Here is an 18,061-nt window from a genome sequence, read left to right on the forward strand (position 1 = left end):
AGTATTATGGGTTGAATATTTGTTCCCCAAAACTTCATATGTTGAAGTACTAACCTCTAGTGTAATGGTATTTGGAAGTGGAGTCTTTAGGGGATTAGATTAGGCCATGAGGGTAGGGCTCTCATGATAGAATTAATGCCATTCCTTATTAAAAAAAAAAAAAAAGGAAGAGACACAAGAACTTTCCCTCTCTACCATGTGAAGACACAGCAAGAAGGTGGCCATCTGTAAGCCAGGAAGACAACAGACACTGGATCTATTGGACCTTGATCTTGTACTTCCGGCCTTCTGAGCTGTGAGAAATAAGTGTCAATTATTTAAGCCAACCAGTGTGGTATATCATTACAGCAACTAGAGCAGACAAATACAAAACTTAGTACTGAGAAGTAGGGTGTTGCTGTAACAAGCACCAAACATGTGGAAGTGGCTTTGAACTGGGTAGAAGTAGGGAGAGTTTTGAAGTTGATCCCAAAAAAGTTGAGATCCCATGAAAGAACTGTTACAGGTGATTCTGATGAGGGCTTAGGAAGTAGGGGAGAGCTGGAGGGAAAGCCTCCCTTTCCTGAAGAAAACATATAAATGACTACTTATAGAATGTCACTAGAAATATGGGTGGTAAGAGCCATTTTAGTGAGGCCTCAGATGGAAATTGGGAACATGGCATTGGATAATGGGAAAAGGCAATCCATGCCAGAAGGTGGCAAAGAGCTTGCTTGAACTGTCTTTATGTTCTAGTGTTTTGTGGAAAGTAGAATATGCAAGCGATGAAATTAAACATTTTAGCTAAGATTTCTAAGTGAAGTGTAAGAGTGGCACTGTGGTTCCTCCTGAATGCCTATGGTAAAATGCAAAAAGAGAGAAGTAAATTGAAGAAGGAATTGTTAAACAAAGAGAAACCAGAACTTGAAGATTTGGGAAATTCTCAGCCCGTCCATTGCAAAAACAGGAGAAAGTGTGTCTGAATCAGCCACACCAGCAGGAGCATTGCCAGTTTGCACTGAAGGACACTGAGATGGGATAGAGTTAAATGGGGTTCTCTGAGTCCTTAGATTCTATAGGACAGGATGACTGAGCTATTTGGCCCTGAACTCGTCCTGTTCTTCAAGAAAAGGGAAGAATGGCTCTGAAGGATATTGAGATCATCAGGGTCACCACCACCAGGGTTTCAACAGGTCAGACAGCCTCCACTTGAAGCCCTGAGGGTAGGACCTCCGGAAGCTGAGTCATGGAGACCCCTGCTTGGTAGAGCCCTGGGGATTCTACTCTGCCCTTCAGAGTTGCAAAATGGACAAAGCCTCTGTAGAGAGCTGTGGGGTGGGCTGACTCAGTAGTCTGGAATACACTGCAATCCCGAGAGGTCTTGAGGGCAGAGCATTGAACCAAAGAGGATTATTCCTGTGCCTTAAGATCCAGTGGGATTTGTCTTGCTACGTTTTGGATTTACACAGGAGCCATCAATCCTTCCTTCTTTTCTATTTCTTCCCTTTGGAATGGGAATGTCTCTCCTATGTGTGTCCCACCCTTGTATTTTGGAAACATAACTTTTGTGGGTTCACAGCTGGAGAGTATTTTGCCTCTGGATGAATGTACCTGGAGTCTCACCCATACCTAATTCAGCTGGTACATAGATAAGACTTTGGGCTTTGGAGTAGCTGGCGCAATGAGTTAACACTTATGGGGTTATAGGGATGGAGTGAATGTATTTTGCACTTCAGAAGAAAATGGATCTTGTGGGGCTAGGGACAGAATGGACTGAATGTCTGTGCCCCCTCCCCCCCTAAATGAATGCATATGTTGAAATCCTAACCTCTAATGTGATGACATTAGGAGGTAATTGGGTCATGAGGGTGGAGCCCTCATGAATGGGATTTGTGCCCTTATAAGGGGATGAAAAGACCGGAGGTCTCTCTCTCTCTGCCATATGAGGATACAATGAAAATCCAGGAAAAGGGTCCCCACCAGCCACTGGGTCTGAGGATGCCTTGATCTTGGACCTAATTTCCTGAACTATTAGAAATAAAGATCTGTTGTTTAAGCCACCCAGTGTGGTATTTTGTTATACAAGTGGACCCACACAAGGAAACTAAGGTATAGACTATGTGACTCACTGGGGTCAGAGTGGCAGGCGGGTGAGTAGAGGCTCAAGCTCAGTGCCTCTGGTTGGAGTCCAGCACTGCTCCCTCACACTTCATGCTGGCAGTTACAAGCAACCAAATGCACAAAAGGCTTACTTTTACCCTTCCAAGCTGTTAAATAAACCTTGTGTAGGTCAGTAGGCTGCATGGGCTGCAACACCAGCTCTACAATTAATCAGGGGGTGCAAATGTAAACTATATCCCTTTGTTGTCACAGATCCCATATTCCCTAAGTAAAAAATAAAATCAGAAAATTTCCCATTGTCAAATATCCAACTTCTGTATACACAGTGTCAGATGATTAAAGGGAGACCATAGGGCCCTTGCACAGATTCCCCAGGTGTGCATATATGCTTTAGAGTTCATGAGCTCTTGTCACCGTACTGCCCCTTTGCCACCTCCACCCTCACTTATACCAGTCCTGTCCTGTGTTCAGAAAATCATGGGAAAATCTAATCCTTCTAGAATTTCAGAGGGAATTTGGCTTGCTTCCTAGCAATCTGAGGAGACAATCCCAAGACTGTGTATATTTGTATTCTGTAATGTTCCAAGGCTGTGTTGTTGCCAAATTAATTTTACAAAGCTTAATGATGTGCAAATTATAACAATTGCTCCTATTGAACATTAAGCATCAACAGAGCATTAAAATATATTTACAGGGATCCCTGGGTGGCGCAACGGTTTGGCGCCTGCCTTTGGCCCAGGGCGTGATCCTGGAGACCCGGGATCGAATCCCACGTCGGGCTCCCGGTACATGGAGCCTGCTTCTCCCTCTGCCTGTGTCTCTGCCTCTCTCTCTCTCTCTCTCTCTCTGCCTCTCATGAATAAATAAAATCTTTTTAAAAAAAAAAAAAAAAAAAAAAAAAAAAAAAAAAAAAAAATAAAATATATTTACAAACTAAGGATTTTCTGTGAAGAGTACATAGCTTTTTGTTAAAACTTAATAAGCATCCTGTCTATTAGGTACAATTGGTCTTTGACTACCTCCAAAATAAGCATTTTATGTAATTTTTACCTGCCACCCAAGGCATGCTAAAATCAATGATAAAAATATAATTTCTTCTGCAGCAACATTTGTTTCATTGTTTATATACGAGATCAACCAAAAGCCAAAGTTTTTGTTTATAGAAACTTACTCTTTTTGGAATGACATTTCTCTATAGATTAGGATGAGAAATAATAGTCAAGCTGTCTAGGGGTTCCTGTTGGTTATTTGGGAAATTTAGTTGCCCTGGTGTTATCACCCTCTGATGCCACTCTAGTCCCCTGATGACTGCCATAATTAGGCACCATTTTTTGGCTCTTGGAAGTGTAATCAGAAGGTTGCCAACCAAACAACTTAAACAATAGAAGAGTTTATTTGTTCTCTTCATAATATATGTAACTGGATATTAAATGTGACTTTTTTGTCTTAAAGTTTTGGCAATGGGTTTAATAAGTGAGAATAGTCCCAATGATGCTGGTACCTTCCTTCCTAATAAAAAATGTGAGACCACCTATGCAGGGCTTTCTGATGTTTTGTCCATCATCCATCTCTGGGCCCCATAAGAGGCTAAGTCAGGAATAGGATATTCTTGTTGAGAGCAGTCTGTGTGCATTTCCACATAGGGATGCTAGGGAGTTCTGAGCTCTAAGAAAACCACTGGAAGAGCCTGAGGTCTGGAAGAACATAGTGAGTCATAGAGTTGGTGAGGAAGCCAAAGGCTCTGCAGAGTGGCAAAGGCTAGCCCTGCTCCCAGCAGGAGAGCAGGTTGTGTTGGGGCTGGCTGTCACTTCTAGTGTGGTAGGTTAGGAAAGCTTACACGTAGGTGCTACAGAGGAGGGCATGATTGGATGTCTCCAGAGGTGTGAGATGCCTCCTACAGAGGCGTGTACTGTGAATCCCATAATCACTTATCTATAGATGGTGCCTAATTCAAACATTATTAACAAGTTCAAAGAGGTGGAAATGGTAAGAGAAAAAGAGATAAATGGGAAAAAAGATAATCAGAAGTTCATGTGAGGTAGTGAAGCAAATCCATTTCTTTAAAGCCTTCCCCTTAATGCTCAGCCAAAAACGCTTGTTCTCAGAAAGAGGATGAATATTGCTTCCTTATGAAACATTTTCCTCAATATTTTATATGAGCTACAATAACTGACTATATTTACTTTTCGTCAATTGTCAATTGCCTTTTTATTGGATACCAGATTCTCCAATACAATGATCTAATCCTGTTTGAGCTGACTTGCTAATTTCTATGTGCACCCTATTATGTGTCACTCCCTCCCAAACCCTGGTCAGTGAGAAGGGATCGATTTTATTTCCAGGTTTCTCCTGATACTTCAGCTGCACTGGCGCATCGGAGTCTCAGAAACGTTGAGAATATGTAGAAAAGAACAGGAAAATTCCTCTTTAAAGGGCAGCAAGAGGGATCCCTGGGTGGCGCAGCGGTTTGGCGCCTGCCTTTGGCCCAGGGCGCGATCCTGGAGACCCGGGATCGAATCCCACGTCGGGCTCCCGGTGCATGGAGCCTGCTTCTCCCTCTGCCTGTGTCTCTGCCTCTCTCTCTCTCTCTCTCTCTGTGACACTATCATAATAAATAAAAATTTATAAAAAAAAAAAAGGGCAGCAAGACAGAAAATGATAGCCTGAGGAAAAACACACACCAAATGTGGGTTCCTAGGATGAATGAATCCTAGGGAAAGTGGCAAAAGAAGACATTGGTAGGGAGGAGAGAGAGACACTTTTCTCAATATTTAAATATTTAAATCTCTAAATATTTAATTTTCTGCAGGCAGATCTATAACTCTGTCGTCTCATCTTCAAAGTTAAGACAGGGATATTAGCCACTCAAGAAGATTTGATTATGCCTACGACGTGAATTAATCTTGAATGGATGGCTATAACTAGGCTGATAAGGGATGGCCAGAGGAAGAGGGCACGTGGGGACAGCCATATAATCTCATTGGACTACAGATTTTTCCTTTGGGTCTTACAAAGAAAATGTATGCGAGGGCTCTTAGCACCATGCCCGTAATGAGAAACAGTCATAAATAGTTGCTGTGTTTGAATTCATAGGCATTTACTGAGTTCCAGTCCAGTGCATAGACCATAAGGTAAGGTCCTGCCCCCAAGGGAACAAGAAATGATCATAGCTTGGCAAACAGAGGATTAATTAAATGAGGCAGAGTAAAATTCTGACAAGTTCTGCTAAAATCTAGAAATAAAAATCATTTGAATTCCGTTTCTAAAACGACTCCAGTTGTAGTTGAGGACATGATTAATATTTACAAGACACCTAGGAAAATAAATAAAGACTTCATGTATTTCGTTTAAAAAATATGTATTGCAAGTTTCTTTAATAAAACTTCAGACAGGGAAACGAACTAGGGGTGGTAGAAGGGGAGGAGGGCGGGGGGTGGGAGTGAATGGGTGACAGGTACTGGGGGTTATTCTGTATGTTAGTAAATTGAACACCAATAAAAAATAAATTAAAAAAAAAACAAACTTCAGACATGTTGGCTTCCTGAAAATTGTACCAAGAGTAGAAAAAACAGCTCATGATATAAACCCTGCAATGCTCAGACCAGAAAGCTCACATTCACCTCTTCTGCCTTTCTTACTAGTGCTTTAGGTCTGGGTGGCATCACGGATTTCTGAGGAAGTCAACAGTATACTCCTCAAAAGAATGTAGAGGTTGCTGGAAGGTTGGCTTTCTCTTGGTGCTTCAGTGTCACCCCCCAAAAAGCCTGAGAACAGGGTCTGCTAGATCTACTTTCACCACATAACTATTTTTCCTTGTGGTCTTGATGCAATCATCTTCCTTTCATGTTTAAGACACTTTGTAAGAGTAAATAAGATAAAATTAATCACAATGAATTACTTTCAATGCTCTTTAATGATTTTTATAAAACTGGATTTTCCCCATTATTTTCTGGATTCATTCCCAAACCCTTCATCCTATTTAGCTCCATGGGTGACTTGCAAAGCCTTGTAGCCTTCTCTCAGCCTCTCCCCTTTGGGTCCCACATCTGCCCTTGGTTTACAGTCCTGATCTTTATCCCCCTTTGGATTACGGTCTTGCATGTCCTTACCACCTCTCCCATGCTGGATGGAGTTCAGGCTCTCTAAGGACTCCCTCTCTGATTCCTCGGGGATCTTAGGTCCCAGCATTAGAGTCAGGACCCAATCGCCACTAACCAGAACACCTGTTGCATTAAGTTGACTAATGACCTAGAAATTATTTGAATACAATCGAGAATAACTATGTAGAGAATGACTATGGATTCACAGGCTGCTCAGATCAAATTATTCAGTGTATCTCATGGTTATAAAAAGAATTCCACTTAAAAAATTTCAATTAACTTTTTAATGAAAAACTAATTCTGTTAAAGAGGTATCATGCTTTAAAAAGCTCTAATATCTAATTATTTAAAAAAAAAGCCTCGAATGTTCTGATTTTATAGATAGCATGTTCACAGCAGTGATTTAAAAAACCTCCCCCAGAGCAGAATAAGCAAAATAGGCAGCTCTTTTAATTATGGGATAACGACACTTTGAGGACATATAAAACCTTTCTGTTTAGTGGCAGAGAAATGACCTGGATTACGTTAAGAATAAGGAGTTAGCTGGATCAATTTAAGATTTGTCTTTGTTCTTTAAATTCTTACTTATAATACATTATGATCTGGTTTTCATTTTATTTCACTATTTTCACTTCTAAAAGAAGATAATGGGGCAGCCTCGGTGGCCCAGTGGTTTAGCACCACCTTCGGCCCAGGGCGTGATCCTGGAGTCCCGTCGGGCTCCCTGCATGGAGCCTGCTTCTCCCTCTGCCTGTGTCTCTGCCTCTTTCACTCTCTGTGTCTCTCATGAATAAATGAGTAAAATCTTTAAAGAAAAATAAAAGAAGACAATGGATGGCGAAGATCACCCTGCAGGGATAGACTGGGATGGTCAGCGTCCTGAGTGGGAAGAGCATATTCAATCTACTTGCTTTATCCAAGTCAATTTTGGTGGTTTCCTTTGTACTTTCCTGAGATGACTGTAACTGCTGTTGTATTTATGCCTGTTGGCTACTTTTAAAAAAGTCTTCTAAACAAAATATTTTGGCTTTCCAAATATAAAAATTATTATTTTGCAAGCACATGTAAGCTGATATCCAGAAAAGGTACAGAAAAAGCTAGTGTCTCCATATTACTGTTTAGAATCAGCACTGTCCAGTTAGCCAGACTGGCATCACAGGGTCGGTCCTTACTTTTCCCAACCTTTTTTTTTTTTTAAACAAAATTGCCTCTATTCACTACAATTTTGCCTCATTTCTTCTCTGCTTTCATCCATCTGCTGTGCAAATGATCTATCTGTAAAAGTGCTTTATTAATCTGGCTGATTGCTATCACTTATTTGATGATGAACAAGTAATTCATTGTACATGTGCAAATGGAACAAGCCCATGCATTCTTAGCCAACTTTTGGCTGCTCCATAATTTCTAGCTTTGCCATCACAGTAAAGAGAGATCCACCATCAGGCCTTTTGGATGGAACTATGGGAGGATGATTTCCATGTGAGTGATTTAAAAGCACAGGCATTTTATCTAATTCCTTGTGAGATCAAAAGCATCCCCAAGTATATAAGATACTTTCCTGCCTCATGAACCAGAAATTTCATTATACAGTTTAACCTCTATTGGATGACTCACAGCCACTATCCATAAAATTTAATTTAGACAACATTTGCTGAACATCCACTATTTCAGCATAATACCAGGCTTTCTAAAGTCCGAACAGTGACTAACTGGGTGGCCTGCACTTAAGCTGACAAGCCACCATGGGGGCCCAACTATGTCCTCATCTGACAATAATGCAAGAGGTTGTAGTTATGCCAAAGCAAGGCTTAAAACCAGTTCTGGGGCCTTTGAGATGAGATGGGAGCCAACTTCCCAGGAAAGACTGCAGGATGTCAGGGTGAAAGGCCTGGGCTCTGAGCTCAGACAAGTGGGATGCAGCCCCTGCTTTTACCTTGCAAACTGCATGGTCCTTGTCAGACAGCACATGCTGCTCCATTTCAGTACCACTACTGTGAGGTCATAATAACCCCACCTGCATACGGTAATCAAGAGGATTAACTGATAAAAGCCAGTATTTTTAAAGTGGTGCGTCATAGAAGCAATTTTGTGAGTTATGACAATCATTTACAAAATAAAATGGAAGAGAAAAAAACCTAACAGAATGGGAAATATCAGAGTGCATCATGTGGAACAAGTGTAAATGTTATGAAGCTTTTATTGTGTGGGTCCTGGATTATGATTGTAAGATATATTCCCTATTGTGAGTCATGAAAAAAAAGTTTGGAAACCATAGTCATAAAATGTTTAACAAATGGTGGCTAGAATTTGGCCAATGTTCAAAAATGGTGGAATAAACAATAGAGCATTTAAGTTGAACCTTTAGAATAAAGACTTTAAGTGGGAAAAGGATGAGAGAGAAAAGGCAAGGAGGACCCAGACACACGAGACGTGATATGGTTAAAGAGCTAGCTGGGTAGGGTAATAGAACAGGAGATAGGAGACTGGACAGGAGTTGGAGCTGGATGGTGGAGATCTGCTTAGGTCATCTTGAGGATTTTGAACTTTGTTTCAGGTTAAAAAGGGAGAAGTCATCCAAGAATTTGCCCAAGTGAGTGATATGGTCAGATCTAGAATGTGAAAGAATGATTATGACAGCAATGCAGACACTGGACTGGCCCTTAAGACTGGCAGTGGGAAGGCTTCTGACCTAGTTTGGTTCCCCAGCTGAAGACCTGAACCAATGCAGTGGTGGTGGGTGTGAAAAGAAGGAAGAGGGTTAAAAAGATATTGTGGAGACAGAATTCTCATGACACAATGTCACTTCACAGATGCTGTTTCCTCTGGTCATAATACCCTCGTGTCCGGTAAAACTTCTCCACCTATAAGGCAGGGCTGTGTGTACATCCCAAGAAATGGTCTCTGACCCTCTGTTTGAGTGACACCCCCTTGCCTGTGCTCCATGTCATTCTGTACTCTACATACCCCGGCTGTGTCCCTCACCCATCGCAAGAACAATGACAATCTCTGGTATTTTCTTCCCTCCCTAGAACCAGGAACTTCTCAAGAAAGGCAGACCCTCTATCCTTTATCACTGCAGTCCTGTGGTGGCCAGGAGAGCTCTTCCCCAAGTTGCTCTGGTTTTCCTGTCTACCAGGTATGTGTTGGAATTCTGCTTTCTGGTTCCCCTGTGGTTGGGGGAGGCCAGGTTATGGGTGTGTCACACCCTCCGGAGAGGCACAGAGGGTATTGTTAGATCATTAGCTTGGCTGGGAAACAGGGAGAGAAGAGGAACAGGAATGAATTTGGTTCTGGATACACTAGATGCAGTGGAGTCTCCATGGACATGGATGGAAGAAGTTGTAAATACGGGTCTGATTGGTCCTCTAAGATGGTTGGGTTTGGAGAAACACATTTGACCTTTGTAACCTCAGGTATACTTAAATTATAAAAACAGATTCAATGATTCATGGAGATAATAAAGAACAGGAAAAGAGGATGCAGGGAGAGTGTTGAGGAAGGCGTACATTTAAGGGTGGGTGTCGAGCTGGAGGAGACAACAGAAGAGAAAGACTAAAGAGAAGGGAGGTTGAGACAGAAAGAATATTAATGCAGATAGCAGTATGACAGCATGCTACGTGGCAGCAGAACCAGGGAGAGTGCTGCTTCCCTCGGAGGCCATGGCCTCGTACATCCAGGGGGTCCACGGTGGCTTCAGAGACAGGAGCCGAGGCCAGTGAGATGGACAGCATTATAAATATGGATGTTCAGGTTGACCACACTTGATGATTCCATCACAGCACCATTGTTTGACCTGAGACTACTCAACACTTCTGGATTTCTGAAGCCACTCTCCCTCGTCCTCTGGCCCGTGATTTATTGAGTATAGGCCCCCGGGTCAGGTGGATGGATATGGGGCAAACGCACACTTGCTACCTTGGCTTGGAAGTTACCCAGACCTGGCCAAGATTACTTTCCTTGTTTCTCTGCAGACTTGCTTACTTCTAAATTGTGGGCTACACTGTGGGGAGTCTAGTTGCTGAAAGTCACCCTCCGGAGAAGAAGAGTACTGGAACATTCTCATTTGCTCATTCAGCACCATCGACCGAATACCTGTCACATGCAGGGACTGGATCACAGTATCATCAGAAACTGGGATGTTTGATGTGGGTCATAGCTCATCGATACCATTATTGTAGGCCTTCGGATTTTGCTCCTAATTGCTGAGAAGTCTGTGCTGTCTTAATTTCACATTTCTGAGTCCTGTCTCAATCAGCTTAGCGCTGGAAAAGGGACACACGTTCCTTCTCCATCCTCGTGCTTCGTTAACATATGGCATTTCCCACGGGCTGGGCTGTGTTTACACAGGGAGGAGCGCTAGAGAGGAGATCCAGCCTTGCTCCTTTCTCCCTGGGACCGTACAAGTGTGTGAATTGATTGTTCAAATCATCACATGTGAAAATTAATAGCCACGGCCCAAGCATTATATGGATGAGCTCCTGAATCAAATGATTTTTAAGATTTTGCTGTTAGAATCTCTGTCTGGGGAGGTTGACATCTCAGGGCATCTGCTGGACCTTTATAGGGAGACTCGTGTTTATCCAGCACCACCAGACTTTAGATGAACTTGCAGTTTCTTGTCTGGCCCAACATGTGAAATTTCCAATTAATATCTTTGACTAAGCTAACTCAAGAGAACACAATGAAATAAGTACCTATTATTAGAAAATGGGCTTTACCCATTAGAGGGAAGAGCCTGGGGCTTATAACAGGTCCTTTCATGGGGGTCTAAGGGGAAATTTATATCAGCGAGGAAGTCAGCCAAGGGACTCCCATACAGAGCAACAAATTACAGAGTGTGTTGTGTCCTCATTTATCCTCCTATGTTCTACATTCAACTATGAAATCATTTCAAAGAAAAGAAAAAGTTAGATAGCGGAGCAGCAAAAATATACAGAGCTTGCACTGCCCTCTGGTGTTTATTTGGCCGCATAGGCAGAAATGTAAAAGCCTCACAAAAGGGGACAGTCTCGTCTTGTGACTTAACGTCAAATTACAGAAAATCGAGATGGAAACAAAGTTCCTCTTTCCAGTAATTTGTACTCCCTTACTAATTCCATGTGAAAAAAACCCCAAAATAATAGGTGGTATTTTCAAGTGTTTCCCTCCAAAGGGAAATATATTAATTAGTCCTTTCTGATCTTTACCTAAAACGGTATTATTTTATTTAAAAAAATAGCCCTTGTATGGGAAATCTCTGTACCTCCCACTCCGCTTTCTGTCACCCTAAAACTGCTTTTAAAATAAGGTCTATTAAAAAATCTTGGCCTCGTGGTCTTAAGTGATCTTTGAAGTAGATGAGCAGCAATGGAATGAGCCTAATTCTAGAGATGGAATAAGCCTAATTCTGGTTCACTTCACTTTATTGAGGACAGCTCTGGGATTCTGGACCTTCTTTGCAAAACTCCCATGGTGCTGCCCTGAAGACCACTGGCACCTTGTAATGATCATATTTCTGAATCTATATGCTTTTCAATATAGTCAAAGGCAGCACAGAGACACCCAGGTAGTGGCAGTCAGACAGTAAGTAGGTGAAAATTTTGGTTCTTAATTTCCATCTTTTCTGGTTAGTTTGATAATAGGATTGTCATTTTTGGAAGGGTCTTGTTGGGGAGGTACTAGGTGGTCAAACCTCATTGTCCTGTGCATGGAGACGCCGTGGAAATCCCTGGGCACATCTTCTCTTCTCCATCCTGCAGATGGTTTGATCACAAGTTCAGGATTGTAACTCCCTCTGTTCTATTGTGTGTAATTCATGGGCTGGGAGGACGGGAACCATCCTGGCCTACAGCATCCACAAGTGGGGCTGTCTTACTCAAGTATGGATCTGTTAGGACCAATTGCAAATAAATAATCCAGGCTGGTGTTTGTGGGGTTTTTTTGTTTTGTTTTTGTTTTAGCTTAGAGACAAAGAGCAGATTGAGGGGAACTGCTGGCGTTCTGGGTACCCTGCTAGTCTCTTCCTAGGTTGCTGCAGTCAGAACAGCAAATGTGAGTCCTCCAGCAGATAGATGGATGAATGAGTGAGTAAAAACAAAGAAACATTTCAAATCCCAGTGGAACACAGGTATTTTTTACTTTAGCGGTGATTTTGTCTCTCTTTGGAGGACTGGCTATATGTTGGGGCTAATGAGAGAATCAGGGGCCACACAGGGGTCCTCCGTGAATCCCCTCTCTGAGTAGCAGAATATGACTGTCTAGAGCATCATCCCGGCACTGTGTAGCATGTCTACACTTCGACGGTAGGATTTGGCAGGTGAGAATTAACAGCATGGGTGACGGGCACTGAGGGGGGCACTTGACGGGATGAGCACTGGGTGTTATTCTATATGTTGGCAAATTGAACAACAATAAAAAATAAATTTATTTATTTTTTTTTATGGGACAAGTTTACTAGAGATTTATATATTTTTTTAATTTACTTAACCATTTTATTATAAAGTTAATACAATGGGCTGTTGTATTACTATGATTACTTTTGTTTTTTTTTTTAATTTATTTTTTATTGGTGTTCAATTTACTAACATACAGAATAACCCCCAGTGCCCATCACCCATTCACTCCCACCCCCCGCCCTCCTCCCCTTCCACCACCCCTAGTTCGTTTCCCAGAGTTAGCAGTCTTTACGTTCTGTCTCCCTTTCTGATATTTCCCACACATTTCTTCCCCCTTCCCTTATATTCCCTTTCACTATTATTTATACTCCCCAAATGAATGAGAACATATAATGTTTGTCCTTCTCCGACTGGCTTACTTCACTCAGCAAAAATAAATTTATCATTAAAAAAAAAAAAGACTTAACAGCATGTTTGAAACCAAAGAAGGAACCCACAAGAAAGTTCTGGAGCTTGACTCTGACCATTTACGTGTAAATCTTCACTTCAGCTCCAGAGGGGCGGCTGTTGACATTCTCCAGCAGGGAGGCAGACCTCCGTGAGCTGAACACGTGCTCTCTCCTGTCTCTCCACCTGCCACTGTTAATCATGCTCACTGCCTGGGGCACTATAAGGCCTGGGGGTTCCCTACAGACTCTAGACTTTGGAAAATGTATCACTTTAATTAGATAATTAATTAATAAATAGTTGGAGAATATTCTTCAGCCTTCAAAAGGAAGGAAATCGGGCAGCCCAGGTGGCTCAGTGATTTAGTGCGGCCTTCAGCCCAGGGCGTGATCCTGGAGTCCTAGGATCGAGTCCCATGTCGGGCTCCCTGCGTGGAGCCTGCTTCTCCATCTGCCTGTGTCTGTCTTTCTGTCTCTGTCTCTGTCTCTCATGAATAAATAAATAAAATCTTTTTTTTTTTTAAAGGAAGGAAATCCTGACACCTGCTACAACATGATGACCCTTGAGGACATTATGCTCAGTGAAGTAAGCCACATGCAGAACAACAGAAGCTGTATGATTCCACTTATAAGAGGTCCCTAGAGCAAGTCAGATCCACAGAGGCAGACAGAAGAATGGTGGCTGATAGTGCTGGAAGGATGGGGAATGGGAAGTTTCAGTTTGGGAGGATGAGAATGTTCTGGAGGTGGCCGGTGGGGATGGTTGCAGGACAGTGTGAATGTACTTAATGTCACTGACCTGGACACTTAGAAATGATTAAAATGGTAAATTTTATGTGAAGGTATTTTACGATAAAAACCAACATTAGTCCATGTACTCATGTCACAGATACTTCCAGAATGACTATGCATGACTATGCATGTCTCGTTCTATGCCCAGCTGGGGCACAGAAAGAGGGCTACGACACGGTGCCAACCTCAGAAAATGCCTTATATGTTCCTGTGAAGATATCGCGAATTTTGCTGTATCACTTTAGCTTTCTTTTCTCTCATATTTCCCTTCTGGATCTGCTTTTGTATCTGGTCTAAGGAACAGTGTAGCTCTATAATTATGACTTGGTAGTAATAATATTAATGAAAATAAATACAGCATTTGGAAGTATTAATTACCCTAACTTTTAATTTTGTCACAATGAACAAGGCGGACCACGTAATTGTCAGGGTCACAGATCCTCAGTAGAGGTCCTCGTGTCCGGCCCCACAGGGGCTTGCCTCCTCTCCCTCAGTGGAGGATGGGGCCTGGCAGGAAGAAAGGGTGGGAAGTAGGAGCACAGGAGGGAGGGCGGAGGGAAGGAGGGAGGCAGGGAGGGCCTGGGGTGCATACAATGACGCGTCCAACAGCAAAATCAATAGGTGTTGTCCACTGACTACCAATTAAGGCACAATTAAGAGCTCTGGGTTTTGGTTTTGAGAAGGCTGCTGGCAGTTTTGTGGGAAGTCATCACCCCATAAACAATAATTCTAGACAATTGTGTACCTTACAATGATTCAGATGGGTACTTTCAGATGAGGTATAAATGAGGATGTAGCTTTGTGGCGGAGACAACGGGAGAAAAATAAAACCACTGGAAAGACCCAAGTAGGTGGGAAACAAAGGAACAAAACTGTCCCAAATGAGCACTCGCAGCTCATTTCTCGAAGGTGCTTGAAAGGCACTTGGTTATTTACCAACTTACTGTGGGGTAGGGGTGGGAGCAGAATACAGTGTACTTTCGGATGATGCCGTTCAGCTTGAGAGGGGGAAGCCAGGAGACGAAGACCATGGAGGCTGAGGCCGCAGCTGCCTTCACTCCTGCAGGAGGACCTGGAACTAGAAGAGCCGTGCATTTAGTCACAGAGACGGGGCTTCCGACCAGGCGTGTAGGCCCACGCTGAGCAACATAGCTCAGCCCCTCACCCCCTTCGCTGGGCCCAGCCACTGTCTTGGGTCCGTTCCTCAAGTATTGGGGCTGACTGGAGATAGGGCTCACCTGAGTCCCCTCAGAATCTGCATGTTGAAGCCCCAACCCCCAGAAGCTCAGATTGTGACCTTGTTCGGAGAAGGGGTCTCTATAGAGATGACCGAGTTAAGCTGTGGTCATTTTTAAGTTTTTTTTTTTTAATTTTTATTTATTTATGATAGTCACAGAGAGAGAGAGAGAGAGAGAGAGAGAGAGAGAGAGGCAGAGACATAGGCAGAGGGAGAAGCAGGCTCCATGCACCGGGAGCCCGACGTGGGATTCGATCCCGGGTCTCCAGGATCGCGCCCTGGGCCAAAGGCAGGCGCCAAACCGCTGCGCCACCCAGGGATCCCAGCTGTGGTCATTTTTGACTGGCATCCTTATGAAACAAGGAGCAATGTGGACACAGAGAAGTGCTTAGAGAGAAGACAATGTGAGGACACGGGGAGCAGGTGGCTGTCTATAAGCCAAGAACAGAAGTCTGGAACAGACTCTCCCTCACAGCCCTCAGAGCGAACCAACTTGGCCCACACCTTGATTTTGGATGTCTGGCCTCCAAACCATGAGGCAATGCATTTCTGTTCTTGGAGCCCGCCCCCGTCTGTGGTACCCTGTTGTAGTAGCCCTAGGAACTGACAGAGTGACAGAGTCTGTCTTGGACGAGTGACCTGCGAACCCCACCAGCCCTGTCCTAGGCATGTCCTCTAAGGGCCCAATTTTAGCAAGAATCCTGCTAAGTCAGTTCAGCCAGAGTCGCCTCAATAATTGGTCACCCCTCATACATAATCAATGTCTTCATTCTCTACCATACCCCACGTAATATCCGATCATCCTAGTGTGCCTTTAGCAAAAGTCTTGTTCGATTGATTGAGTCAGAGTGCCCCTCATCCCTGATGTCTCCTTTTCAAAATTTTCCACCCAGGGACCCCACTCCGTTCCCTCCACTCCTTGGCTATACATTCCCACTTTCATTTGTTGTATTTGAAGTGGAGCCTAGTCTCTCTCCCTTACCGCAACCCCCCACTGAGGTGGTCCCCACACATACACCTCACAGCAGGCCCCCTGAATAAAGTCTGCGTTGCTGCTCTTTAATGAGTGCCATGAATAACCGTTTCTGCAACAGAACTCATACATTCAGTTCAAGTCCCTGTCTTCCTGGGAGCCTTCCCTACCCATTTCTGTCCCTCGTGATTTCCTGCCTCTGAACAGTTGGAGAATTGAGCTTCTTGTGCTGTTCTAGTGTCTGGCTTTGAACAGGCTGGGGATGTACATCTCGCCTTGGAAGAATGAGAGCAAACTTCCACAGCCTTCAGGGACCACTCTTCCTTGCCTGCAACACTTTATAATGGCACCCTTTTTGGCTGAGGGGAGGTAGAGAAACACTTTTTTTTTTTTTTTTTTAGAGAAACACTTTTTATGAGAATGGGTTTTTGTGTCAATGATTCACAGCTCGTGTGGACAAAAACACTCTTCTATATAAACCAACTAGGAAGGCAGGAAATGCTAACAGCATTAAGCATAATTTGGGAGTGAGACTGCATGTACTCTCTCCCTGTCTTTCTGATTTCCAGGTTGAAGAGGGAGGATGGAGTGAGGTAGGAAGACTACACGGAGAAGGGAAAAGAGCATTAATGTTGCTACTCAGTAAGCTTTGAGGATCTTGTTTTGTTTCTCTTTGTTCTGACTGTCCACGTGGAGGATGGTTCCCACCTTGATAGAGGTCTTCAAATTCTAACCAACATTAAATCCCTTGTGAGCCCCCTGGAGGTATCTTTGAGTGTCTTCTGGTTCCAATAACAACAGAACCGCTCAGTAAATATTTTTGGAGTTGAATGTGTGTCTCACAATTGCCATCTGAACTCTTCTAGGTCAAAACGACAAAGCCAGCAGCCACGGTGAGAGCTAACGTGGGTTGGACATCATCAGCACTTGAAAATATGAAATCTTGGGATCAGTTTTTGGCAAGTCCCCCTGGCAGCAGAGGGTCTAGAGAAGGGGGCACACGTAAGCGATGACACCTGAATTTCTAAGTCCTTAGGAAAAAGGCACTGTTGTCCCAAGCATGGAGGGCATTTATTTTCCATCGGTGAGGGTTTCAGTCAAGACATTCACTGACCTGCAACCTGGTTCAGACCCGTAAGTGTTCCTCTTGAACACCAAGGGTAGAGTGGACATTTGCTTAACCTTTACATCCTAACGGATGCTCCACATTTGCCAACACTTTCCATTCTTTCTGTAAGCAACCACCTGGCTGGTGTTCACCACACCCAATACTCCCTCTGGACAGCTTCCTTCTAGAAGCCCAAGTGCTTGGGCAGCAACTACCCGAGTGGCTGCTTAGCAAAAGTCAGTCATGCTTGTTTCTACTTTGTTTGTGATAATTATACTTGTCATGGTAATACGATTTAATTCATTATGTAAACCATTCAACTATGAGTGCCGAAGAAAGCTGTTTCCATGACAGTTAATGGGACTTCTTTGGCAAAGCTTTCTCAAAGGTAAGTTAAAAAAAAAAAAAAAAGTTTGGCTAGGTTCAGGCCAAAACCATAGAGAAAAATGATACACATGGGGAAAAATCAAGACAAATAGATTTTAAAAAATCTAGCAAAGAGATTATCAGCAAATGGCAATAGGCTTTACCCCACTATCAGGAAACGAAAGCTGGAAATGGCAGAGGATCCATGATGGAAACAGTTCATGGAACCGATGACATAGAGATCTCTTCATCCAAGACTTAAGGAAATGAGACTACATTATTTACTTAAAGAATGAATAGAGAATCAATCTCTATTTGTAAATTTTAACTTAAAATGCAATATTTAAGGTACATCTGTTGGTCACTATAAACCTTAGTGACTCCTTGCTTTATTTGGTTATTTCCATTAATTTGTCTTTTTTTTTTTTAAGATCTGATTTTTTTTTTTTATTCATGAGAGATATACAGAGAGAGGCAGAGACACAGGCAAAGGGAGAAGCAGGCTCCCTACAGGAAGGGGAACCTGATGCAGGACTCGATTCCAGGACCCCAAGGTCATGACCTG

The 18,061-nt window shown here is 43.1% G+C and overlaps 1 protein-coding gene across 2 annotated transcripts in view; it reads right to left on the reverse strand.

Annotated features, from left to right (window-relative positions):
- Window positions 1-18,061, reverse strand: part of DSCAM (DS cell adhesion molecule) — a 734,179-nt gene that overhangs the window by 65,964 nt on the left and 650,154 nt on the right. For both annotated transcript variants that reach the window (XM_035709183.2, XM_049104780.1), the window contains exon 20: window positions 14,757-14,890. In XM_035709183.2, coding sequence (XP_035565076.1) covers window positions 14,757-14,890 — 134 coding nt within the window. The remainder of the gene's footprint in view (window positions 1-14,756; window positions 14,891-18,061) is intronic.

Source organism: Canis lupus, chromosome 31, assembly GCF_003254725.2.
Source record: "Canis lupus dingo isolate Sandy chromosome 31, ASM325472v2, whole genome shotgun sequence".
Taxonomy (NCBI): Eukaryota; Metazoa; Chordata; class Mammalia; order Carnivora; family Canidae; genus Canis; species Canis lupus.